Source organism: Oncorhynchus mykiss, chromosome 11 (assembly GCF_057628025.1).
Source record: "Oncorhynchus mykiss isolate SJ-2025 chromosome 11, ASM5762802v1, whole genome shotgun sequence".
In the NCBI taxonomy this organism is placed as follows: domain Eukaryota; kingdom Metazoa; phylum Chordata; class Actinopteri; order Salmoniformes; family Salmonidae; genus Oncorhynchus; species Oncorhynchus mykiss.
In genome coordinates, this window is record NC_143032.1 from 65,644,139 (window position 1) to 65,671,345 (window position 27,207).

A 27,207-nucleotide genomic window follows, 5' to 3' on the forward strand; every position below is an offset into this window, starting at 1 on the left:
GATTTCAATGAATTGTTATCACTGGCAAAGTGCAAAGAAGACTCTGGCTGTTAGATTTCCTCCCTGAGTCTCTCTCTGTCTGTTTTTGTTCTTTGACACAGGCTGATCTAAACGCCAGTGGCAGGCCTTATTATGTGCTCCCAGTCATTGTATCGGAGATGTAGTCCTACATTCTAAATATGAAATTAATTTGAAAAAGACCATTAATATTCCCAATGGGGTATCCACGGTCTCTCTTATAAGAAATACTGCTGGACTTCTTTCTTTTACTGCATTATGAACTAGCCTGCCGCCCCACTATCAACATCATCTCTTGCTGTCTGGCACAATGTATTTCATGTAAGGCTTACTCGTGTTTTATGCAATTTCCTTTGTATGCCGCCGGTCCTGTTTGTGCTTTGAGCTGCCCTGGATGCTGATGCAGCCTGCAGTGGCCTAGCTAGGGAGACAAACCTAACCTGCACTATTTACTTTATTGAAACTCTGTTGTCTGTTTCACTTGTACTTCTCTGAAATAATAAATAATAAATACACTCAGTTTTCTCCTCTATTCACGCACCTTAGTTAGAGAGATACATAGCAACAGTAATATTTTTTCTTAGCACAAATAAATAAATAATACATAAATTAATTAATAAAATGAATCCTACTTTTTGGGTCTGTAGTCGGGGATGCTGCGGTCCAGGGAGATGCGGTCACTGAGCTGGGCATTGTAGCCATAGTCCTCGTACTTCCCCTCCCCGTCAACATGGCTGTCGTCCCCCAGAGTAGCAGCTGCTCCTCCCTGGCCTAGACCTCCAGGCCCCTCCACCAGCCCCATGGGCTTAGCCAGACCTGCAGAACACACACACACACAAAGGCACATGCAGGCACACACGCATGCAGACATGAATGTACACACACGCGCAAACACACAAACGCACACACACACACACACACACACACACACACACACACACACACACACACACACACACACACACACACACACACACACACACACACACACACACACACACACACACACACACACACACACACAGGGAGACAGAGACAGAGAGAGAGAGAGAGAGACAATGATAGGTGAGAGAAGAGGCCATGCAGAGGGACAGCTGATTGACATTCATGGGCTGTGAGGATCATAGAGGGTGACAGCCCTTAGATTCGGCAAGGCTCTTCTGTAGGACATCATTACTCTGTCTGTCTACGGAGGTGCTGCAAATACCAACCTGGACATGGATTTCTCAAGATGACAGAGCAGAGCAAGGAACAGAGAAGAAGCAGTGGTATTGCAAGACTGAGATACATACAGTATAATGTTTCGATTAACATTTGTATGGCACAAGTATTAAATTACAGATGTGTACATTGCCATGGTATTGTTCATTTTACAGGATATCAGGTCTAAAACCACTGTTGGAATTCTCCTTATTTGGAGAAGAACAGAAGATAATCTTTCGGTTAACCTAATTACAATTAGAACTAGCTGCCAGTGATTTTAGTGCAGGCAAATTGAAATCCATTTTACCTCATTTCTACCAGCATGTCACCTGTGCAACAAGAGGGAAAAAAACTCTAGATCACCTTTGCTCAACACACAGAGATGCATACAAAGCTCTCCCCCTGTCACGCCCTGACCATAGAGGGCCATTTTATTCTCTATTTTGGTTAGGTCGGGGTGTGACTAGGGTGGGTGATCTAGTGAATTTATTTCTATGTTGGCCTGGTATGGTTCCCAATCAGAGGCAGCTGTTTATCTCTGATTGGGGATCATATTTAGGCAGCCATTTCCCCACTGGTTTTTGTGGGATCTTGTTTTTGTGTTGATGCCTGTGAGCTCTACAGAACGTCATGTTTTGTTGCTCTTTATTGTTTTTGTGAGTTTAATTTAATAAATATGTGGAACTCTACGTACGCTGGGCCTTGGTCCACTAATTAGACAATCGTGACACCCCCGGCCTACAAAAATCGGACCATAACTCTATCCTCAAACAGTGCACCAGTGCCACGCTAAATATGGAAGTGGTCCGATGAAGTGGATGCTAAACTACTGTTATGCTAGCACAGACTGGAATACGTTCCGGGATTCATCCGAAGGCATTGAGGAGTTTACCACATCAGTCACTGGCTTCATTAATAAGTGCATCAACAACGTTGTCCCCACAGTGACCAACCAGAAGCCATGGATTACAGGCAACATCCGCACTGAGCTAAAGGTTAGAGCTGCTGCTTTCAAGGAGCAGGACACTAATCCGAACACTTATAAGAAATCCTGTTACACCCTCCGACGAACCATCAATAAAGGACTAAGATCGAATACTACCAGCTTGTCGGAAGTGGCAGGGCTTACAAACTATCACGGATTACAAAGGGAAAGCAAAGAGCTGCCCAGTAACACGAGCCTACCGGACAAGCTAAATGCCTTCAATGCTCGTTTTGAGGCAAGAAACACTGAACCATGCATAAGAGCACCAGCTGTTCTGGACGACTGTACAGTTGTAACCAGTACTTGTCGGGTCCAAGTGCCGCTGCCGAAGCAACCGGGGATGCCTCAGCCGCTTCGTCAGGCTCCCGCACCTCAGCTGTCTCTACACATTCCCGCGCCTTAGCAAAAGCGACTGGCCCACTCCTGGTCCTCGAGACCATCCCTCTGGTCGGCGTCATCTGGCGGCTCGAGCCGCGCTTCAGGGAGGGGGTATTGTCACTTTTACTCCTGCTCCCCTCTCTGGAACGCGATGTCACCAGTTGTCACATCATTACGTACATTTTCCACCATCGTTACGCGCACCTGCACCTCATGACACTCACCTGGACTCCATGACCTTCCTGATTACATCCGCTATATCTGTCACTCCCTTTGGTTCTTTCCCAGGAGTTATTGACTCTGTTATTGTTTCATGTCTGTAAGCTTTTCGTGTGTTTCTATTTTTGTACTATGTTCTATTTATTATAAAATTTGCACTCCCTGTACTTGCTTCCCGACTCCCAGCGTACACATTACAACAGTGCATTCGAAAAGTATTCAGACCCCTTGACTTTTTCAACATTTTGTTATGTTACAGCATTATTCTAAAATTGATTAAATAGTTGTTTCCCTCATCAATCAACACACAAAACCCTGTAATGACAGAGAAAATCTGTTTTTTAGACATTTTTGCACATTTATTTTGAATAAAAAATGGGTATATCAAATTTACATAAGTATTCAGACACTTTCCTCTGTACTGTGTTGAAGCACCTTTGGCAGCAATTACAGCTTTGAGTCTTCTTGAGTATGACACTACAAGCTTGGCACACCTGTATGTGGGGGGCCAATCAAGGACATTGAGACTTGTCCCAAAGCCACTCCTGTGTTGTCTTGGCTGTGTGCTTAGGGTTGTTGTCCTGTTGAAAGGTGAACATTCGCCCCAATCTGAGGTCCTGAGTGCAGGTTTTCATCAAGGATCTCTCTGTACTTTGCTCCGTTCATCTTTGTGTCGATCCTGAGCAGTCTCCCAGTCCCTGCCGCCGAAAAACATCTCCACAACATGATGCTGCCATGACCATGCTTCACCATAGGAATGGTTCCAGGTTTCCTCCAAACTTGACACTTGGCATTCAGGCTAAAGAGTTCAATCTTGGTTTCATCAGACCAGAGAATCTTGTTTCTCGTGGTCTGAGAGTCCTTTTGGTAGGGCTGTGGCGGTCACAAAATTGTGTCAGCTGGTGATTGTCAAGCAAATAACTGTCGGTCTCTCAGTAATTAAAAGTTAATTAACATCAACACATTTAGCATCTCCTGGCTTCCACACATAGCCTAAAAGCCTGATCTGGCTATGCCAAATGGCTGTGGACTACACTAGTTCATTTAGCCAACCAAGAAGAAGAATACAATTGAACAAAGCTGAATCAAATAGAAAGGACATTTTCTCCAAACGATTTGAGGGGGTGCACACATACGGCTATTCTGTGTTGAGCGTTTAACAAAGAAATAGGTGCTTAATTTAGAGTTATTCATGTAACTTTAATTGTTCTACAAACATTGGGCTACATGTTTTGATTTTTAATACATTGTAAGGCTGCATGATGCGAATCATGAAGATTTGAAAAAAGTTGGTTGAAAGGCATGAAATCTGCTTAGTTTTTTGCGCAGGCTGTACACACTACATCAGTAACTCATTCCCAATTTGACAAGCACTTGATAACTCCTAGAATTTCACGGTGACATACCCTTTGTGTGGCCGTAATGCACCCTAAAAAAATCCATGCTTTTTGCGGCCACTCTCCCTGAGTGCTGAGCACCCCGAATCAGCTCTCACTCACATGGCTCTCCATCACATGATCAGGTCTTTCTCACAGGCTACAAGTGAAGACAGACACATCGGGGACGCAACTGCGCGGGTCCTTATCCAATTCCGAGGTGCATATTGAAGATGTTGGAAGAACTGTCCACATTTACTTTTTGTCAGCCAACAAGATGAGAAGGCCTAACGTACAGCAAAAGCACTAGCCTATGTCAATCCCCCATGAATAGATCCCAGATTAATACAACCACTAGCATCAGCAAAACATTTTTTACATAATGTGGCTGACGCAACAGATCAGAACGTTTAGCTCAAAATGTTGATTAACTATTAGGCTATTTCTTCACATTATAAGTGCAGCAATGCACACATGGTAGTAGGCGATAAGTGCGAACGTCCATTAGCAGAAAACACCATTATCAAAATTGACGGCAAATGCAATTATGCATGTAATGCTTTTATTATAAAAGTGCATTTTATATGTGAAAATGATCTTCCCCAAACTTGAAACTCATGCGATGCTTATGTATGCCAGTTAGGCTCTACACCCCTTGTAAAGCTGATTAATGTGCTTATTTTTAAGAAGTCATTTGGCAACTTAAGTTGTAATACAAATCTTATCAAAACATAGAGCTAGGCTACATGAGGTGTGCAACTATGATTAGACAAAGTTGCAAAAAATTGCACAGTTTTTTTATGCTGAGCATCAGTCACAAGTGATAATATACAGTTGAAGTCGTAAATTGACATACACCTTAGCCAAATACATTTAAACTCAGTTTTTCACAATTCCTGACATTTAATCATAGTAAAACATTCCCTGTGATAAGGTCAGTTAGGATCACAACTTTATTTTAAGAATGTGAAATGTCAGAATAAAAGTAGAGAGAATGATATATTTCAGCTTCTATTTCTTTCATCACATTCCCAGTGGGTCAGAAGTTTACATACACTCAATTAGTACTTGGTTGCATTGCCTTGAAATTGTTTAACTTGGGTCAAACGTTTTGGGTAGCTTTCCACAAGCTTCCACAATAAGTTGGGTGAAGTTTGGCCCATTCCTCCTGACAGAGCTGGTGTAACTGAGTCAGGTTTGTAGGCCTCCTTGCTCGCACACGCCGTTTCAGGTCTGCCCACAAATTTTCTATAGGATTGAGGTCAGGGCTTTGTGATGGCCACTCCAATACCTTGACTGTGTTGTCCTTAAGCCATTTTGCCACAACTTTAGAAATATGCTTGGGATCATTGTCTTTTTGGAAGACCCATTTGCAACCAAGCTTTAACTGATGTCTTGAGATGTTGCTTCAATATAGCCACATAATTTTCTTTCCTCATGATGCCATCTGTTTTGTGAAGTGCACCACTCCTGCAGCAAAGCGCCCCCACAACATGATGCTAGCACCCCCATGCTTCACGGTTGGGATGGTGTTCTTCAGCTTGCAAGCCTCCCCATTTCTCCTCCAAACATAACAATGGTCATTATGGCCAAACAGTTCTATTTTTGTTTCATCAGACTAGGGTACATTTCTCCCAAAAATCTTTGTCCCCATGTTGCAAACCGTTGTCTGGCTTTTTTATGGCGGTTTTTGAGCAGTGGCTTCTTCCTTGCTGAGCGGCCTTTCAGATTATGTCGATATAGGACTCGTTTTACTGTGGATATAAATACTTTTGTACCTGTTTCCTCCAGCATCTTCACAAGGTCCTTTGCTGTTGTTCTGGGATTGATTTGCACTTTTCGCACCAAGGTACGTTCATCTCTAGGAGAGGGAACACGTCTCCTTTCTGAGTGGTATGACGGCTGCCTGGTCCCATGGTGTTTATACTTGCGTACTATTGGTTTCACAGATGAACGTGGTACCTTCAGGCGTTTGGAAATTGCTCCCAAGGATGAACCAGACTTGTGGAGGTCTACAATTTTTTTCTGAGGTCTTGGCTGATTTCTTTTGATTTTCCCATGATGTCAAGCAAAGAGGCACTGAATTTGGTGGTAGGCCTTGAAATACATCCACAGGTACACCTCCAATTGACTCAAATTGTGTCAATTAGCCTATCAGAAGCTTCTAAAGCCATAACATTTTCTGAAATTTTCCAAGCTGTTTAAAGGCACAGTCAACATAGTATATATAAACTTCTGACCCACTGGAATTGTGATACAGTGAATTATAAGTTAAATAAATTGTCTGTGAAAATGTACTTGTGTCATGCACAAAGTAGATGTCCTAACCGACTTGCCAAAACTATAGCTTCTTAACAAGAAATGTGTGGAGTGGTTGAAAAACTAGTTTTAATAACTCTAACCTAAGTGTAAGTAAACTTCCGACTTCAACTGTATAATTCACAAGTGATAGGCTAATATTATCACCCATCAGACTATTCTTGATCTAATCCTGTCTTTACATATACTAAATAATATATGTGGGAAATTAGTTTTGATTTAGAATGGACCATTATCATGCACCTGTATCGAAAAAGGGGCAGTGGGAAAAAATCCATGTCATCTATGCACTTAAATAGCGAATGGAGGACAGATTTCACGTGGTTCATTTACATGCCAGCCAGGTAGGCTGTTGTAAATATAAGCAATGTGCTTAATATTAGGAACATTTATAAATAAATATAGTAAGCCTAGAGAAAGCTAAGGGGAGCCTCCTATTTTTAGTAGAGGCCATCACACATTTCTCGCGCAATTGCATAAACTGTAGAAATGTTTCCCAAAATGAGCTCAAGGGCTCTCATGAAGTGTTCGATTAGATTTTTGATTACATTTGCATTGATGTCAGAGTGAATAGAGGGACAATAGAGTGCTGAGTACCAGTTTGGTAGGCTACTAATGACTAAACGGTCATGTGGAATTAGACTGCCATCATGACTTGTGACCACCTGTGTGGCAGTAATATGGTCACCGCAACAGCCCTACCTTTAGGTGCCTTTTGGCAAATTCCAAGCAGGCTGTCATTTGCCTTTTACTGAGGAGGTGCTTCCGTCTGGCCATTCTTCCATAAAGGCCTCATTGGTGGAGTTTTGCAGAGATGGTTGTCCTTCTGGAAGTTTCTCCCATCTCCACAGAGGAATTATGGAGCTCTGTCAGAGTGACCATCGGGTTCATGGTCACCTCCCTGACCAAAGCTCTTCTCCCCCAATTGCTCAGTTTGGCCTGACGTGCAACGGCCGTTGGCAATGGAAGAAGGTGAGGACCAATGCACAGCGTGGTAAGTGTTCATATTCTTTAATGAAACAACTGAACATTGGAAAAACAACAAAACAACAAACGAACAGTCCTGTACGGTGAAGAAAAATACAGAACAGAAACTAATCACCCACAAAACATCGGTGGGAAAAGGCTACCTAAGTATGATTCTCAATCAGAGACAACAAACGACACCTGCCTCTGATTGAGAACCATACCATACCAGGCCAAACACAAAACCACAACATAGAAAAAATAACATAGACAGGACGACCAGCTCTAGGAAGAGTCTTGGTGGTTCTAAACTTCTACCATTCAAGAATGACGGAGACCACTGTGTTCGTGGGGATCTTCAATGCTGCAGAAATCTTTCCCAGATCTGTGCCTCGACACAATCCTGTCTCAGAGCTCTACGGGTAATTCCTTTGACCTCATGGCTTGGTTTTTGCTCTGACATGCACTGTCAACTGTGGGACCTTATATCGATAGGTGTGTTCCTTTCCAAATCATGTCCAATCAATTTAACTTACCACATTCTTGGACTCCAATCAAGTTGTAGAAACATCTCAAGGATGATCAATGGAAAGAGGATGCACCTGAGCACAATTTCGAGTCTCAAAGCAAAGGGTCTGAATAGTTATGTAAATCTATTTTTACTGTGTCATTGTGGGGTATTGTGTGTAGATTGATGAGGATTTTTTTTTATTGTATCCATGTTAGGAAAAGGCTGTAACGTAACAAAATGTGGAAAAAGTGAAGGGGTCTGAATACATTCCGAATGCACTGTGTGATCACTGTAAGACCTTTAAACAGGTTATCATTCACAAGGCCGCAGGGCCAGACAGATTACCAGGATGCGTACTCAGAGCATGCACTGACCAGCTGGCGCGTGTCTTCACTGACCTTTTCAACCTCTCTCTGACCCAGTCTGTAGTACCTACATGTTTCAAGGAAACCCCGGTAGTCCCTGTGCCAAAGAATGGCATGTTAACCTGTGTAAATGACTCACATCTGTATAGTCATAAATGCTTTGAAAGGCTCACATCAAAACCACCCTCCCAGAAACTCCAATTTGCATACCGCCCCAACAGATCCACATATGATGCATCTCTATTGCACTCCACACTGCCCTTTACCAACTGGACAAAAGAAACACCTACATGAGAATGCTGTTCATTGATTAGAGCTCAGCGTCAACACCATAGTGCCCTCCAAGCTCATCACTAAGCTAAATACCTCCCTCTGCAACTGGATTCTGGAGTTCCTGACGGGTCGTCCCCAGGTGGTGAGGGTAGGCAACAACACGTCCGCAAACACGGGGGTCCCTCAGGAGTGCGTGTTCAGTCCCCTCCTCTACTCCCTGTTCACCCACAACTACATGGCTATGCACGGCTCCAACACCATCATTAAGTTTGTGGACGGCACGACGGCAGTAGGCCTGATCACCGATGATGATGAGACAGTCTATTGGGAGGAGGTCAAAGACCTGGCAGTGTGGTGCCAGGACAAAAACCCCTCCCTCAACGTGGGCAAGACAAAGGAGCTGATCGTGGACTACAGGAAACGCAAGGTTGAACACGCCCCCATTCACATCTACGGGGCTGTAGTGGAGCGGGTCGAGAACTTCAAGTTCCTCTGTGTCCACATCACTAAGGACCTATCATGGTCCATACACACAAACACAGTCATGAAGAGGGCATGGCAACGCCTCTTCTCTCTTAGGAGGCTGAAAAGATTTGGCATGGGCCCTCAGATCCTCAAAAAGTTCTGCAGCTGTACCATTGAGAACATCTTGACTGGCTGAGTCACCGCTTTGTATGGAAACTGCTCAGCATCTGACTGCAAGACTCTACAGAGAGTAGTGTGTACAGCCCAGTACATCACTGGCTGCGAACTCCCCGCCATTGAGGACCTTTATACCAGGTGGTGTCAGAGGAAGGCCCTAAAAATGTTCAACGACTCCAGCCACCCAAGCGGTACCGGAGTACCAGGTCTGGGACAAAATGGCACCTGAACAGCTTCGACCCAGAAGCCATAAGACTACTGAACAGTTAATCAAATGGCTAACCAGACAATTTACATTGACACCTGTAATTATTTATTGATCTTAATTGTTTTGCACTGACTCACACTAGACTCTACCCACGCACTCATACTACACTGCCACTCCAACATACACACACACATACTACATACACTCACTCACACACAAAAACATACACATGCATATTGACGCCGCTACTCTGTTTATTATACAGTGACTAGAAAGTATTCACACCCCTTGACTTTTCCCACCTTTTGTTGTGCTACAGCCTGAATTTAAAAGTGATTACATTTCTGTTTTTTGTCACTGGGCTACACAAAATAACTCATAATGTCAGAGGAATGATATTTTCCAAAATGTTTACAAATGAATTAAAAATGAAAAGCTGAAAACCTTGAATCAATATGTATTTAACTATTTTTTTATGGCGAGTGTCACATTCACGGTCTTCAAACTCCCTGTCATAAATGAGCCAAGGCGCAGCGTGCATGTAATTCCACATCTTTTAATAAAGTGAAACCTTCACAAAGGTAAACAGAAACCGACCGTGACGCAACCGTGGCGCGCGCACGCACACACACACACACACACACACACACACACACACACACACACACACACACACACACACACACACACACACACACACACACACACACACACACACACACACACACATATACATACATACACACAGACACACACACAGAAAATGAATAATTACCCACAACATTAGGTGGGAAAAAGGCTCCTAAGTATGATTCCCAATCAGAGACAACGATAGACAGCTGCCTCTGATGGGGAACCACAGGCGGCCAAAAACAAAGAAATAGAAAACATAGAATGCCCACCCAAATCACAGGGCATGACAGCGAGCCTAAATAAGTTCAGGATTTAACATTGTCTTACCAACTCACATAATAAGTTGCATGGACTCACTCTGTGTGCAATAATAGTGTTTAACATGATTTTTGATTGACTACATAATCTCTGTACCCCACACATACAATTATCTATAAGGTCCCTCAGTCGAGCAGTGAATTTCAAACACAGATTCAACCACAAAGACAAGGGAGGTTTTCCAGTGCCTCTCAAAGAAGGGCATTTATTAGTAAAAATAAAAAAGCAGACATTGCATATCTCTTTGAGAATGGTTATCAATTACACTTTGGATGTTGTATCATTACATCCAGTCCCTATAGAGATACATGCGTCCTTCCTAACTCAGTTGCTGGAGTGGACGGAAACCGCTCGGGGATTTCACCTTGAGGCCAATGGTGACTTTAAAATAGTTAATGGCTGTGATAGGAGAAAACTGAGGATGGATCAACAACATTGTAGTTACTCCACAATACTAACCTAACTGACAGAGTGAAAAGAATGAAGAATGAAGCCTGTACATAATAACAATATTCCAAAACATGCATCCTGTTTGCAACAAGACACAAAAGTAATACTGCAAGAAATGTGGCACTGGAAAACCTCCCTGATAACTTTTTGTCCTGAATACAAAGTGTTAAACTACATGATCAAAAGTATGAGGACACCTGCTCATCGAACATCTCATTCCAAAATAATGGGCATTAATAAGGAGTTTCTCCCACCTTTGCTGCTAAAACACACCTCCACTCTTCTGGGAAGGGTTTTCACTAGAACATTGGAACATTGCTGTGGGGACTTGCTCCACTCAGCCACAAGAGCATTAGTGAGTTTGGCCACTGATGTTGGGCGATTAGGCCTGGCTCGCAGTCGGCGTTCCAATTCATCACAATAACAGCACTTACAGTTGAACGGGGAAGCTCTAGCAGGGCAGAAATTTGGTGGCGTCCTACTACGGTGCCATTTTGAAAGTCACTGAGCTCAGTAAGGACATTCTACTGCCAATGTTTGTCTATCTCGATTGCATGGCTGTGTGCTCGATTTTATACATCTGTCAGCAAAGGGTGTGGCTGAAATAGCCAAATCCACTAATTTAAATGGCTGTCCACATAATTTTGTATATATAGTGTATGTTTTGGGGCAAATCCAATACAACACATTACTAAGTACAACTCTTCATGTTTTCAAGAATAGTGGTGGCTACATCATGCCATGGGTATGCTTGTAATCATTAAGGACTGGGGAGATTTTCAGGATAAAAAATGAACTGAATGGAGCTACAGTACATTGACTTGATACTGGTACTCATTGTATATAGCCTCGTTATTGTTTTTATTGTGTTACTAATTCCTTTTATATTTAGCAAACATCTGTCTTACTTTTTAACTCTGCTTTGTTGGAAATGGGCTTGTAAGTAAGCCTTTTACTGTAGTCTACACCTGTTGTATAAGGCGCATGTGACGATTCAAATTTGATTTGATTTGAACTGGAACTGACAGGGATACTACTGGCCACTAAAGTGGTTCTCTAGACTGCTATAATTCCCTGCAGAGGAAGGGGTCAACTGGGTAAATAATACAAAATCTATCAACAAACAAATACAGCCTTTCCACTACATTTCGATAGCCGTTCACTAGGTCAGGGTTTCCCTAACTCGGCCCCCCTTGTCTGTTTAAGTATGGAGTGAGTCTTATTGCTTTTTCTCCCATCTGGATATTTTAGCCTGTGCTGCACGTTGTCTACGTATGATGTCTCATAGCTTTTCTGGATTGGATATTTTAAACTCTGCTGCACAGTGACATTGTAGGGGCTTAATTTGATATTCCTGTCAGACTTCTAGAGTGGTCTCCACAGGAAAACCATGTTGCCTCTTCTCAACAGATGGACAGAAACAGCAAGTAAACAGCGCATTCTAATGAAGATCTAGGGTCACACATTCCCCAACAAGCCATTGCAAGAAATGTTTTTTGGGGAGGTTCTGGGAGATTTGCCATTGGAGCTGAACAGTTGGCAGTTGCAAACTGTCACCTCCCACGAGAGGGATCCCATCAGGGGCAATGCAGTGGTGTCATCTGACACCCCGGGTGGGGCTCACTAGCATTATGGACCCAGTCTGAATCCCAATTGCCCGCTCTCATGACATTGAGGCAATCTAAGAAGCAACTGAAAGTGAAATCTGGAGTGCCACTCTCTCTGCGTGAGACTCGGAAACAGCCTAGCATCCCTGCAGTTTTGTTTTCCGCGGTCCTGGTTATTTTGCTCCCCGCACTCCCCGCTTCTTCTGGCTGGATGAAGCAAATTCCATTACAGGAGAAGCGGATGCACTCACAGAAGTCTGTCTGCTACTGCTGATGTCTGCTGTCTACAGCTGACAGAGTGGAGGAGAGGTATTTTAAAATAGGCCTTGTGCGACTGACAAGGTTTAAACCCGGGTCTCTTACACGTCAGAAGAACACATTAGCCCACTAAGCTAAAGCCTAGGTAGTGGCCCAGGGACCCAATGCTACTCTACGCCTCAAGCAATGTGACTCATCGTGTGAGTGCGGTTCAGAGGACTGGTTTGACCCTGTATTGTTTTGACACTTTATTGAGCAGCAACAGCAAACAGAACCAGCTCAGGGATTTATAGAAGTGGTGAGTGGACAGTTTATGTGGTTTTGGAGCTGCCTTTGTTGTGCTGCTGCCGATAAAGTTGTGCTTTGGTAATACCTCAGAGGATAATTTGTTGTAGCTACCATTTCTCAGTCTGCTGCTGATTCATCTTTTCATGTTTCTCATGTTCTTTTTATGGAGGCTGAATATTCTGTTGCTTGGAGCAAAGCAAGAAATCCTTACAATGCTACAACTTAATAATGAAAATAGGAGGGGAAAAGAAAGCTTTCATTTTTGTTGTTAAGCTTTTGATGAAAACCAACAACTCCACCACAGAGATTTTTACCCCTTTTTCTCCCCAATTTCGTGGTTTCCAATTGGTAGTTACAGTCTAGTCTCATCGTTGCAACTCCCGTACGGACTCAGGAGAGGCGAAGGTCGAGAGCCGTGTGTCCTCTGAAACACAACCCAACGAAGCCGCGCTGCTTCTTAACACAATGCCCACTTAACCTGGAAGCCAGCCGCACCAACGTGTTGGAGGAAACACCGTACACCTGGCGACAGTGTCAGCGTGCACTGTGCCTGGCCCACTACAGGAGTCGCTAGTGTGCGATGTGTCAAGGATATCCCTGCAGGCCAAACCCTCCCCTAACTCAGATGATGCTGGGCCAATTGTGCACCGCCCCATGGGTCTCCCGGTCACGTTCGGCTGCGACAAAGCCTGGACTCGAACCCAGAATCTCTAGTGGCACAGCTAGCACTGCGATGCAGTGCCTTAGACCACGGCACCACTTGGGAGGCCTGATGTATACTTTCTTGACCCCCTAGATTCAATGCACGTACCCGTTGGGAAATCCAATTAGTATAATAAAAAAAAGAGCCATCAAAATCTGTGTGTTTAAGCTAGAGACATCTGGGTTTTTGCAAGGGCTGCGTCTCAATCCACCACGTCGATATCGGCCTTCTGCATCTACGGTGGAAGATGGCAGAGCTACAGTGGTGTTTGTCAGACCATGAGACATTCTGAAAATCGGTCTTCTCATGAAAACGTCTGTAGAGTCCAAACAGTTTGGACTAATATGACCCCACTATGGAAAGATGTGACTCTCACAAACACGAACGTGTTCTCCGTTTCGCTCTACAACGCCCACAAGCTTCACGTGACTCGTGAGAATGTCTCCCGTGACTGTGATGTAAAAAGGTATTTTTGGGACTAGGATTACACATGTACCTCTTATTTATATTTTATTTTGGTTCCTGATGCTTTCCAATATCCCTCAGAAGCATTTCAAACACCTCAAACCATAACCCTTTTGATTTATTTTTGGACTATATTTTTTACCATGAATGAACGCTTTATTCAATGCATTTCTATGGGCTAATAGCAGGCCAAACTCAATGTTTCATTAAATAATATTTTGAGGGGGATATCGACAGGGGTCCTAAAAGTTTAAATCAAATTGCTAAATGGTTCATCTTATGACCATATTAAACAATTCCATACGTTAGCTTCGTAGATATTGTCATTTAGATATTACATTCAACTGTGTTTTATTACAAACCACTCTGGATCGGTAAAGAAGATATTGTTAAGTGTATAAAGTGACTTGAAATATTTAATTAGACAAAGCTCAAGCCATTTAATATAATTCACATTCTAGGCACAATCTAACATAGAATGATTGCATTCACTAAAACCCATGAGTAGGCCTAGTCATTTTCTACGACAATGAGAGACAATTGTGACACAGGCGAGGAAAACTATTGAGGCAAATGGCAATGGCAAATGCTCCAGCTATCATAGTATTCTGCCAGTCCTCTGAATGTCAGTGTGCCTCTAAGCCACATCATGTTACTGTACTGTAATGTTGGCCAGACTCCGTAGGTCATTGGGTTGGACCTGTATGTAATGAGCTTAAACATTCACTGGTTTAGTCAAGGCACACAACAGGCCTAACATATTGCTATGCGAGTTATGCGACTATTAATCACAATACATCTGGGGTGAAAGAAATCAAGGATAGAAGGTTTTTCCTGGACACTGACGACAGACTTGTTAGATTGACCGGTAATTTATCGGCAGTAAGACACTTTTTAGGTTACTTTGCTACTGCTTATTCACTATGGCAAAGTCAGCTAAAAGAGCTTCAAGCTTCTTAGCCTAACCAGAAGCCTCTCTAGAGATGTCTTTGGTACTATGCTGTTGTGATGATTCATGTTGTATCACTGATACATCCTCAACACATTATCCTCTACTTCCTCTAGTTTCATTCTTCAAACTGCAGATTAGCAAAACACCTTCATTATCCCACAATGAATTAATTACAGGGAAACATCTGGTTGTTCCACTGCAAACACACAGGCACTATTTCCAGTATGAAGAGGTTAGCAGCACACTATGGGGAGATGAAGGGTGTGTGCCAAATGGTACACTATCCCTATAGTGCACTACTTTTGACCAGAGTGTTATGGGCCCTTGTCGAAAGTAGTGAACTTTATAGGAAATAGGTTGTCATTTGGGACGCATAATGATGTACTGTTCCAACACCCTGAGATGGACAGATTTGTTTCTGTGCGGATATGGGGACAAGAAAGGCTGGCTACCATCAAACATCAATCTGGGTGCACTATGTCCAAGTGCATATCCATCTCGATGCTCAGTCGCTCACCTCAGAATCCATTTTTATAGAAGCGCCCACAACAGGATACATTATAGCGTCATAACAGTGATAAATTATGTGACAACCTTCAAAAAATGTCTGATTTGGGCTGATGAGATAGATTTTCAAACTGAAAGACACCTCCATTCTGTGAATGATTTAAAGGGAGAGTGGAGTTATGCGTGTCAAAAGTGATGCTGAGATGTGATAAATATTGATATCTTGGATGTGGTTGAGTGATCTGTTGTTCAAATAGAGGAAAATAACTACCAGTAGTTGGTTTTAAAAGCTAAAATGTGGGCGATCCATAAAACATTGGCAACAAGGGAAATGCATAACCCATTAAGGATAATGCATAAAGCTTTGATTTGCTGCTCATGATGGAAAAAGAACAAGCTAATGGGTCATCAGGATTTAGAGGGGTTACTTGTATTTGTAAATTGTCATTGTCATTGTGATACTGTATCTCGAGACCCAATGAATCATCATAACAATCCAAGCTTGCATGGTCACACATGCAAAGGACTGAAAGAAGAAAGTACTGTATCAAAAGAAGTGCACAAACAGCACCATTTAGCAAAAATACTTTACAGTCAACATACAGTACAGTAGATCTGTCTATAAGTCAGGAAATATGCCAGTTTCCTAACGCAAATTAAATATTTTCACATGGATCTGACCCCTCATTTAGGAGGGCGAGGACAACTAATGTCAGCGCTTTGTAGGGAATCATGAAATTAAAGTCTTTAAATAATCACAGGAATGAAATTGCTGGAGTTTTTGACCACCATATGAAATCTCTAGCTCTTCACAAAGTGCAATTATCTTGCAGCTCAAATGCAGATTGTCAGATGAGGCGTTGAATACATTACAGAGATTCAGATTCCTAAGAGCTGGAACTGAATAGATTCTCATCAGTTACTGAAAATGTTTGGTTGATGATTCCTCATCTACATATCATTACTGGAAAATATATTCCATCACAGGCTCCATTCCCCCACTCCAATCTGCTGGGGAGGTGTCTGTGGCTCTCCAATATAAAATTATACTCACACTGTGATGAATACCATTAAGGTACGGGTTGAAGCATCAAGTGTGTATGGGGTATGAGGTGATGAAACATCATTTCATTTCTAATTCCTCGTCAGGAGTTCTCTCTTTCCATACTTTAACATATAAACAACATTTCTTTCTGCAGCATAATTGGAAATTATAAATACGAGTCATATCTACTGCTGCAGCTGGACCATCCTCAGAGGCTGCTGCCATGCCATCTAATCACCTCCGCTCACTCAGGATGAAAGCAGGACTCAGTGACATGCATCACTGATGACAAACACTCAGCCCTGCTCAGCTCAGCCTGTCTATTTAAGGACAACAATGAGCCGGAGGCTGTGACACACTGCAGGGTCACTCAGTCAGAGGACAGAGAGGTGAGCTGGGGAGAACAGTGCATGAATGACAGGGCATTCATCTTGGGAGAAAGTAAAGTATCAACTGCATGATATTTTTTGCTTAACTTCATTGTGAGACTCAGAGCTGACCTTAGGCCAGTGTCTTGGGGCAACTTTATAATACTCCTTTGTGATCCAGGATTTTAATTACATCTAGATACAACAGGGACCTTATCATATTAATGCAACATAAGTTGAAACATGTAAATTAGGTATAACATATGAATGTCTTGATGATTATTGGTTAACACATATACTTGTTTTTAAAATTGTAGCCTAAAACATAAATACGCAGATCAGAGAGGATCTGTTGGTGAATCTTAAGTTGCACTGAAAGGAAGTAGAGATCTGGCACTTTTAATGCACTGCTTAGGTCACAACACTGTCCTATAAGCCTGTTAACAAGAAGCTTAAACCCAGATAGATGATTATCCAGTAGAGGATAGTGCCTCTTCAGCAGAGGAGAGGAGAACTGCTGATGACCCTAGCCTCTTGTCAGTTATTTCCATAGTGAATTGCAAAGTTACAGATAGCACACATTACTGGTGTTCTGGTGAGGAATGACTTCATGGAAATATTAGATAGTATTAGATTAGATTGCTCCTGTAATTGCTTCCCAAATGACACACTATTCTCTATACTGTATACACTAGAAAAGGGGTTCCAATGGGTTCTTCAGCTGTCCCCATAGGAGATCCCTTTTTGGTTTCAGGTAGAACCCTTTTGGGTTCCATGTAGAACCTTTTCCAAAGAGGGTTCTACCTGGAACCCAAAAGGGTTCTACCTGGAACCAAAATACTTCTACCTGGAACCTAAATATCACCAATATCACACACCGAGTCAAAGAAAAAATTAGATAACATCGTCCAAATCACTGACTGAGCAGTACTGGAATAAATGCTTGCACAATGCACAGGAGCGGCATCACTTTGCAAAGCCATGTAATGGATGAAGAGTTTCTAAATGTCTTCTAAATCTAATCTAAGCCTTAATCCCTTGGTATGTCATTGTTGGACAATAAACAACTGAAAAATGGGCTATTACTTCAAATCACTGTCAGACATGGTAATGGTTATTGGCACACAAGGTTCTCACTCTGTAACGCCAATCCCAATGGCAATAGAATACAATCAGTGATCTGTTCCCCATTTAAAAATCGAGAAATAAATCAGGATATAAATGTATGATTAAATGTGTCAATAAATATCCGGATGCTAAACATGAAGAGAAGGGAAAGATTGACAGAAGGGAAGGATTCCTCCTGACTCTGTCTGACTCTGTCTCTCTGTTTGACTCTGTCTGACTCTGTCTGACTCTGTACACTCCAGGGCAAATACATGGTGGCTCCCCGGCCCCTCGCTCCAGACAAAGTCCCCTGAATGAGAGGATGCATTATACTTTTGGTAAGCCAGTGCCTCCTGGCTCCAAAGGCAAAGCATAACTCAAACTGACAGAGGGACCTCTTTCGTACAAAAATGATGCCAGACAGCACCAAAGCATAGTAATAAGATCAAATAAAACCCCTCAAACTAGGAGTGTTTTGTGGCCATGCTATATAGCATTAACAGTAGATACAGACTGTCCTTGACCACTTTTGACAAAGAGAATAATAAACTGACTTCACAACACTTTCACCAAAATCCTGTTTATAATACAATAGTTCTGACATGAACAGGCCGTTTGCTGAGCACCAAGCACAAATACTACCATGATAGTTTGATACAGTGGATACAAGACTTATCCTTTTTGAACCTGCCTCTATGGAAAGGATTTTATGTTAACCTTTTTACCTTGAGGTTTACCGAGTTGTCAGCGGTAGAAGCTGGCTTTTGTTGACATCGACTAAACAGGGAGATTGAGGGAATTATACTTTGTCATTAGATGCTAATTCAAACAAATCAGTGATGGCACAGGCTGCTTGTCTCACAATTTGTATAGGATTTCTATATACTATTGATAACATAACATTTTAAAATGTAAACATATGGATGATTCTTATTGTAATTGTGGAATTGACTCAATGCTAAATAGTGATGCATGCATTAGCTGTCTCAAAATAAATGTTGGACTTTTCAGTGTCTGAATCTCTCATGTTTCATGAAAGAGTGGGACCATGGAGCATAATGAGAGATGAGATAACATTAACATGATTTAAAGGATGCTGTTTTGCCAGACAGACCTAACCTCCTGCAACACATTTCAATGACTTAAGGTAACATAAAGAAATAAGTCTGTTTTTTCATTCGATTAGAGAACCATTTAATTTGACCATGTTTAAAAACATTTCAGACAAAACTATTGTATTTGGGCCAAGGGAATGACAAAGCAGAACTCTGTAGCCAGAGCCAGGGTTTTCACCCCTATGGGATTCTCAATAATATTCAATTCCATGAGTCCAATACTAACTACTATTGGCTGGTGTTTTTGATAGGGATTAGACCAGGTTAAGTGCACAGATTAGGAACAGTTGCATTGATTTTACTTGAGTAAAACCTAATCACTTGTTGGCAATAATTTGTGGCTCCATGAAGAGCCACCATTCATCACTGGATGACTCACTCTGAACATAATAACTGTACCATAATGACTGATACTGTCTGAATGGCTGATATACCAGTTGCATATTTATCTTATTGTCCATTGTCTGATCAAATTCAATGTATTTGGAAGTAGGCTGTTTATAGTTTTAAATGGGCTGTTTATAGTTGCTCTGTAGTAAAATGACAGTAATTCAGGATGTATATATATACAGAGATATGACCCCACAGTTAACAATGCTGAAAATGAGAAATATCTTATACTTGAGTAAAAGCTATATGCTGAATATGTTGTTAAAGTTATAATAATACATACCATTTAATTGGTTGTAGACAACGTCCTCCAGCCGCTCCAGTCTCTGAAGTATGGACTGCCTGTCCACCAAGTTGGAAACTTTGCCATTCCTGGCCCTCAGTCTCTGGTCTGATATCCTGCCGATCTGAATGAGTTCCTCAGAACGGTCCTGTATTCTACAATATACCGAGAACAATATGATCCCCACAAAAACAAAAATGTTAACCGTGAGCAAAGTTTTTATTTTGCGTGCCACAGCCATGAACCCTAATAGAACAGTTGGGCAGAAGCCGTTAAGCCAAATAATAATGCATTTGGAGTACTTTAAGCTACTTCGGCTGTCGGCTGTATTGCAGTGAAAAGCAGATGCTTTCAGTGGAAGTCAACTTTGGGAGACCTGAAACAAGGAGCTGTCCTTTCAGCACCACTGAGATGCCGGAGGAACGCTTCTCTAGCGCTGATGTGGGGGGCTACTGTTGACACCCAAGCCTCGAGTCTCCCAGACTGTGGTATGCAGATGCTGTATTGAGGAAGTTCAAGGTTGGTAAGGACGCTGGACAAAACAATGCTTTCTCTTTAGATCATATGCAACGCCGCACGCCTGCACCTTTACAGAAGCGCTGCTGTTGAAGATACATAGAACGTATTCTGTCGTGTACACTAGAAATAAATAACGTCAGACACGAACCATAGTCTTAAATAGGAGCGAGTATTTACTGTAGAAAAACATATATGCGTGCACTGCAACGTGGAAAGTCGTCAAAATCTCAGTCACGAGGACAACATCAGCTCGTCCACCCTGAACAGTGCATTATTCCGTATTTGCGAAGCAGCATACTCTATTACTGCTTTGACATTTCCTCTTTCAAAGGCGTTGTGGTCACTGGATTCGTCCTGATCCTGAAATAGATTTGCATGTGTCTTGAAATGTGCACATGCCTCCCTCAAATATGCAGCGAGTTTCTCCCATCAATCCACGATTGGTCGCAATAGAACGTTGAGGTGCCGATAGATAGAAGTTCAGAACGGGTTTTGTCATCAAATGCTGTCAAACGGTTCCGATGCTCGCGCTGCCTGACTGCATGGTGAGTGAGCCAACCCTTCTCTTTTGCTAGCTCTCGCATGCTGTCTTGCATCCCACCCTCTCCCTCTCTCTTTCAGCCTCTCTCTCAAAGCAAGAGCGCTACTGTGTTGTGACGTTTAGAGGCATATTCATGATCTGTCTCAGGGATAAAATAAACATGAATATAAAAATAAAGTTATTTGAATTCACATGGTGCACTGCATCCGGTCAGATTCTAGATTGATTGTATTATCCTAATCCCAACAGAATAAATCATACATAGAACAAATAGTCATGTTGATTGAGCTACCATACTCCCAATAAGCATTTATTGAAATTGAAATAACCAATACACTTCCCTCTACTAATCACAACAACAGCCAGAAAAGGGTTTATCAATTATTATTGGCATATGACTTGATTGAGTGCTAATTGATTTCAAGTCCAACCTCCTCAGAGATGTCTTAGACTAACCTCAGTGTAATTACACAAAATGCAAACAGGTATCACAGGTGTAAGTAGCCTAGTATGTTAAATGTGTATGTACTGTACCTGCCTATGCAAATATCATGTACATATTGTAATCATTTTGTACCCATTACAATATAAAAGAGCAATGGCAAACTTTTCAGCCATTGAAGTCAGAGACTTGAAATTAAGACGTTTGGCAGGAAATAGTGTAAACAATTAATTAAAAGAAGTCAAATATTTGAATGCTTTTAATTGATTTTTTACACTATTTTCCACCAAACGTCTTAATTTCAAGTCTCTGACTTCAATGGCTGAAAAGTTTGCCATTGCCCTTCCTACTAGAGACCAAATGCTGCCTGATCAGTGATTCCAAATAAATCACGATTCTAGTAAATTACAGCCAAACAGAGTCAATCCCTGAGCACTTTCTCTTGATTAGAGTAACCCAGAAGTAGGCCTTCCAAAAAAATAAATCCCTGGTCTCTCTCCTCAGAGGAGCCAAGCGCAGATTTATACTCTTTTATTTGTTTGACTTTCCAATACAATCAGATGTGGGCTAAAACTGTCAAATATTTATTGACCTCAAAATTCTCGCTTGGAAAATGGTAGGGGTACGAAGAGCAAAAGGCTTGTAAATGTTTTCTGGCATTAAAGTCAATTCCTTGATGAGATATTTTAAGGCTGAGTCAGATATATATTTTACAGATAGGGGTTGATAGTCCCAGTACACCTTTTCATTTTTCAATCCATGTTATTTCTTCAGGCAACTGTTCTGAAACCAAGGCCTTCAAGTAGTAGCATAGTGCATTCTTCATTTTACATATATGGTTTATGTGCTTTATCAGGCCAGTGAGGTCGCTAACCTCGTCAGGCTCAATTGCTACGAGCTTTTATCAGGGGCATCACTCTCGTTTCAAACTTGCCCACATTGGTAACGGTATTTTAATGCTGTTATCCCCATTGGTAATACCCACAAAACACATTTCTACATTGATTGTAGCACTCATTAGTCCCACCATGACTTCCTCAAATCTCCAAATCAAAAATGGCAACATCCTTTGTACATGGAGCCTTTCCCCCAGAACATATCAGATGTTTTAGTGAAGGATCTTAATTGAAGCCATTCTAATTCAAACCATTCCAACAGAATGGGAACGTGTAAATGAGAAATCTAAATGAATTTTCCATTTCATTCAAATGTAAGATGAGATAAAACAAGACACGTGGACTACTGTTTAACATGCAATGTTAATGAATGAGAAACAAACACATTGCTCTATTGAACTTCACAACTGCATGATAATAGGCCATGTGTCTATCCTGCTAGGCTCAGAGTAGGTAACACGCTAGGTAACACATTGGCTCCTCAGTTGTTATTCATACACTTGAATCTATCCCTTTTGTTCTCATGCTCTGCATGACAAGCAGCTTTGAAATAATTGGCTTTATCTGCGGAACGTAATGAGGTTTCCTGCTGAATATGAATCACATTACAAAAGGTGCTGATTTGGTTTGTGGAGAGAGAAGTCTGCTGCTGAAACAGACAGGCTTAGAGAATTATTCCGTAGCCACCTTATCCACCTCTGGTGACCCATTGCTGTTCATACTGCTACTACTACTACTACTAATACTATTATAACAACAACTATGATACCAATACTACTACTACTACTACTACTAATATGATACCAATACTTCTACTATTACTACTACTATTATGACTACAACTATGAAACCACTACAACTTCTACTACTACTACAACTACTATTACTACTACTACTATTACTGCTACTGCCACTGCTGCTGCAGCTACTAGGAATTCTGCAACTCCTACAACTACGAATATTACTATTACTAATACAGCTCTTAATATTACAGCAGCGAAAAAAACATATTTGAATAAAATGTGTATGGTATATCATTGTATTACCTCCATTTCTCTGCCTTCTTTCTCCTCCTCTACCAAACATTCCCTGTGACCTGTTCCTGTTTTGTGTATTCAGAATGAGGACAGCTAAGCCAGACACAATCTAGCTCTGAGGCCTTTTAGCCGTATTAGCCTGGCAGGCTGCCAGACACACCGTACTCATCCAGCTCACAGTGTCTCTGCATGACTCTCTCAAACCTGTGAAAGTGACCGGATGGAGAGGAGAGACTAATAAGCTTCGTTTTCCATGTTGAGCACCAAATCAAATTGACATTTGACAAGAAATGCCACAATTTGGATGTTTTTAACACACTGTAATTGAGCATGCATCCCATTATCTAGTATGCTACATAAATGTACACCATACTGTGTACGATATCCTTTTATTAACTTTTATTTAATCAGAGGAGCCCAATTGAGACCAGGGTCTCTTTTTCAATGGTGCCCTGAGACCACAAAGCAAACAAGATAAAATAAGAAGTACACTACATCAGAACATCACCAACATCACAGCCTTTATAAACAAGCTACTAAATCAATCACTCAAAACAATTGCACACTTCTGTGAACTCATCATCAGGGTTTTAAAATGCCCTAGTGGCACCAGGGAATCCAAATGTAATGAATTTTGTAAGTGATTCCAAAAATGTGGAGGGTGAAAACTAAAAGCGGATTTACCTTATTCAGTGGACACCTACAATGTTAAGAACTTAATAAAACAGTAGAAATAATATAATATGGGACTGGAGTTTTTCAGGTGACGGCTCAGTCACATAGTCAGGAAAAGCTCCTGAACTGTGTTACCCATAGCACATGTGGTGCCTAGTCTGAACAGCAAAACACATGAGCCATTGAGTCTCCACCACCTGTTTTCCCACCCTTGAACGGAAGCTTTTAGATGAGTATACAGAACATTCTCATCCTCTGAAGCTGCTCTCAGGCTGGATGTGGTTCACAGGAGTCAGCCATGGACTGCCTCCCAAATGGCACCCTATTCCCTGCATAGTGCACTCCTTTAGACCAGAGCCCCATCTGCCCTGATCAAAAGTCGTGCACCATGTAAGGAATAGGGTGTCATTTGGGGCACAGACATGGTCTGAGATGTACTGCGGTCAGAAGAGACGCTATTACGCAAGAAAACCCAGAGGTCAGACAGATCATGGACATCAATGGCGGTGTATCTACTGTAAAAATACCCAGACCAAAGGAAATGGTAGAGAGTGCAAATAGACACCCACTCCAAGGCGGCAGTCGCCAAGGGCCAAATGTAGAGTTCACTGCGCTATTTGAGCAGGTAGGAGAAGGTCTGGGGTTTTATCTGTTCAGCCTTGTGTCCACTTATATTGGAGGTTCTTTCATGATATCTTCAATCAAATCAATCAAATGTATTTTTAAAGCCCTTCTTACATTAGCTGATGTCACAAAGTGCTATACAGAAACCCAAACAGCAAGCAATGCAGATGTAGAAGCACAGTGGCTAGGAAAAACTCCCTAGAAAGGCCAGAACCTAGGAAGAAACCTAGAGAGGAACCAGGCTATGAGGGGTGGCCAGTCCTCTTCTGGCTGTGCCGGGTGGAGATTATAACAGAACATGGCCAAGATGTTAAAATGTTCCTAGATGACCAGCAGGGTCAAATATTAATAATCACAGTGGTTGTAGAGAGTGCAACAGGTCAGCACCTCAGGAGTAAATGTCAGTTGGCTTTTCATAGCCGATCATTTAGAGTATCTCTACCGCTCCTGCTGTCTCTAGAGAAATTAAAACAGCAGGTCTGGGACAGGTTGCACATCTGGTGAACAGGTCAGGGCTCCATAGCCGCAGGCAGAACAGTTGAAACTGGAGCAGTAGCACGACCAGGTGGACTGGGGACAACAAGGAGTCAACAGGCCAGGTAGTCCTGATCTTATTTTTTCTAATCCACTAGGCCAGTGGTTCCCAAACTTTTTATAGTCCTGTACTCCTTCAAACATTCAACCTCCAGCTGCGTACCCCCTCTAGCATCAGGGTACAGCGCACTCTCACATTTTGTAAGCCTGCCACACAAACACTAAACGATACATTTATTAAACATAAGAATTAATGTGAGTTTTTGTCACAACCCGGCTCGTGGAAAGTGCTCTTACAGGACCAGGGCACAAATAATCATATAATAATAATCATTAATTTAGCTCTTTATTTAACCATCTTACATATGAACCTTCTTTTTTTATCAAAAATTGTGAATAACTCACCACAGGTTAATGAGAAGGGTGTGCTTGAAAGGATGTTCATAACTCTGCAATGTTGGGTTGTATTGAAGAATCTCAGTCTTAAATCATTTTCCACACACAGTCTGTGCCTGTATTTAGTTTTCATGCTAGTGAGGTGTGAGAATCCACTCTCATATAGGTACGTGGTTGCAAAGGGCATCAGTGTCTTAACAGTGTGATTTTCCAAGGCAGGATACTCTGAGAGCAGCCCAGTCCAAAAATCTGGCAGTGGCTTCTGATTAAATACAATTTTCACAGAACCTCTTGTTGCAATTTCGACGAGGCTCTCTTGTTCAGATATCGGTACGTGGACTAGAGGCAGGGCATGAAAGGGATTACGAATCCAGTTGTTTGTGTCATCCGTTTCAGGAAACTACCTGCATAATTGCGCACCAAACTAACTCAGGTGCTTTGCTATATCACATTTGACATTGTCTGTAAACTTGAGTTCATTTGCACACAAACATTCATACAATGATGGAAAGACCTGTGTGTTGTCCTTGTTAATTAATGCAGACAGAGAAGAACTCCAACTTCTTAATCATAGCCTCAATTCTGTCCCCCACATTGAATATAGTTACGGAGAGTCCCTGTAATCCTAGATTCAGATCATTCAGGCGAGAAAAATCATCACCCAGATAGGGCAGTCGTGTGAGAAACTCGTCATCATGCAAGGAGTCAGAAAAGTGAAAATTATGGTCAGTGAAGAAAACTTTAAGCTCGTCTCTCAATTCAAAAAAACGTGTCAATACTTTGCCCCTTGATAACCAGCGCACTTCTGTATGTTGTAAAAGCGTTACATGGTCGCTGCCCATATCATTGCATAATGCAGAAAATACACGATAGTTCAAGGGTTTGCTTTAACAAAAGTTAACCATTTTCACTGTAGTGTCCAAAATGTCTTTCAAGCTGTCAGGCATTCCCTTGGCAGCAAGAGCCTCCCAGTGGATGCTGCAGTGCACCCAAATGTGTCGGGAGCAACTGCTTGTGCGCGTTACCACTCCACTATGTCTTCCTGTAATGGCTTTTGCGCCATCAGTACCAACATGAGCAGCAGATACTTTTGGCTACATACGGACCGTTCGTGGAATTCCCACGAGAGAGTAATGGTTAATGTGATTGGATGTTAAATATTTGACTAGGCTACCTGTACTTGACATTTGTGTTGTTATTTCTCTGTACACTAAATGGTTTAATTTTATTTTAAGCAGTGAAACGAGGCTACTCAGGCTGAAAAAAAACCTCACCCAAATGTATAGCCCCATTGGAAAATATAAATGGACTGTTTGAAAATGTGAAGAAAATGTAAAAAAAAAAAAAAATGCAAATCACATTTTTATTTGGCGTACCCCCGACGGCATGACAGGGGTAAGCGTACCCCAGTTTTGGAATACCTGCACTAGGCAATGTTGTGCCTACAGTAGTTTTTAGCATATGGTTAAGTTCGTAAGGCTAGGACCCTTTTTTCTCCACTTCCTGTCTGAATGACGTGCCCAAAGTAAATTACCTGTAGCTCAGACCCTGAAGCCAGGATATGCATATACAGTGCCTTGCGAAAGTATTC

General features: G+C 41.9%; 1 protein-coding gene across 3 annotated transcripts in view; it reads right to left on the bottom strand.

Annotated features, from left to right (window-relative positions):
• Positions 1-23,478, bottom strand: part of LOC110536222 (polypeptide N-acetylgalactosaminyltransferase 9) — a 129,965-nt gene extending 106,487 nt beyond the window's left edge. Inside the window, exons 1-3 of one of the 3 annotated variants that reach the window (XM_021621859.3) lie at positions 23,397-23,478; positions 19,953-20,107; positions 651-834 (exon numbers count right to left, since the gene is read on the bottom strand). In XM_021621859.3, coding sequence (XP_021477534.1) covers positions 651-820 — 170 coding nt within the window. In that variant the 5' untranslated portion in view covers positions 821-834; positions 19,953-20,107; positions 23,397-23,478. Of the gene's footprint in view, positions 1-650; positions 835-19,952; positions 21,108-23,396 lie in introns of those variants that run through there. The other 2 variants (XM_021621858.3, XM_090190963.1) reach the window with 2 other exon arrangements.
• Positions 23,479-27,207: the final 3,729 nt, after the last annotated feature.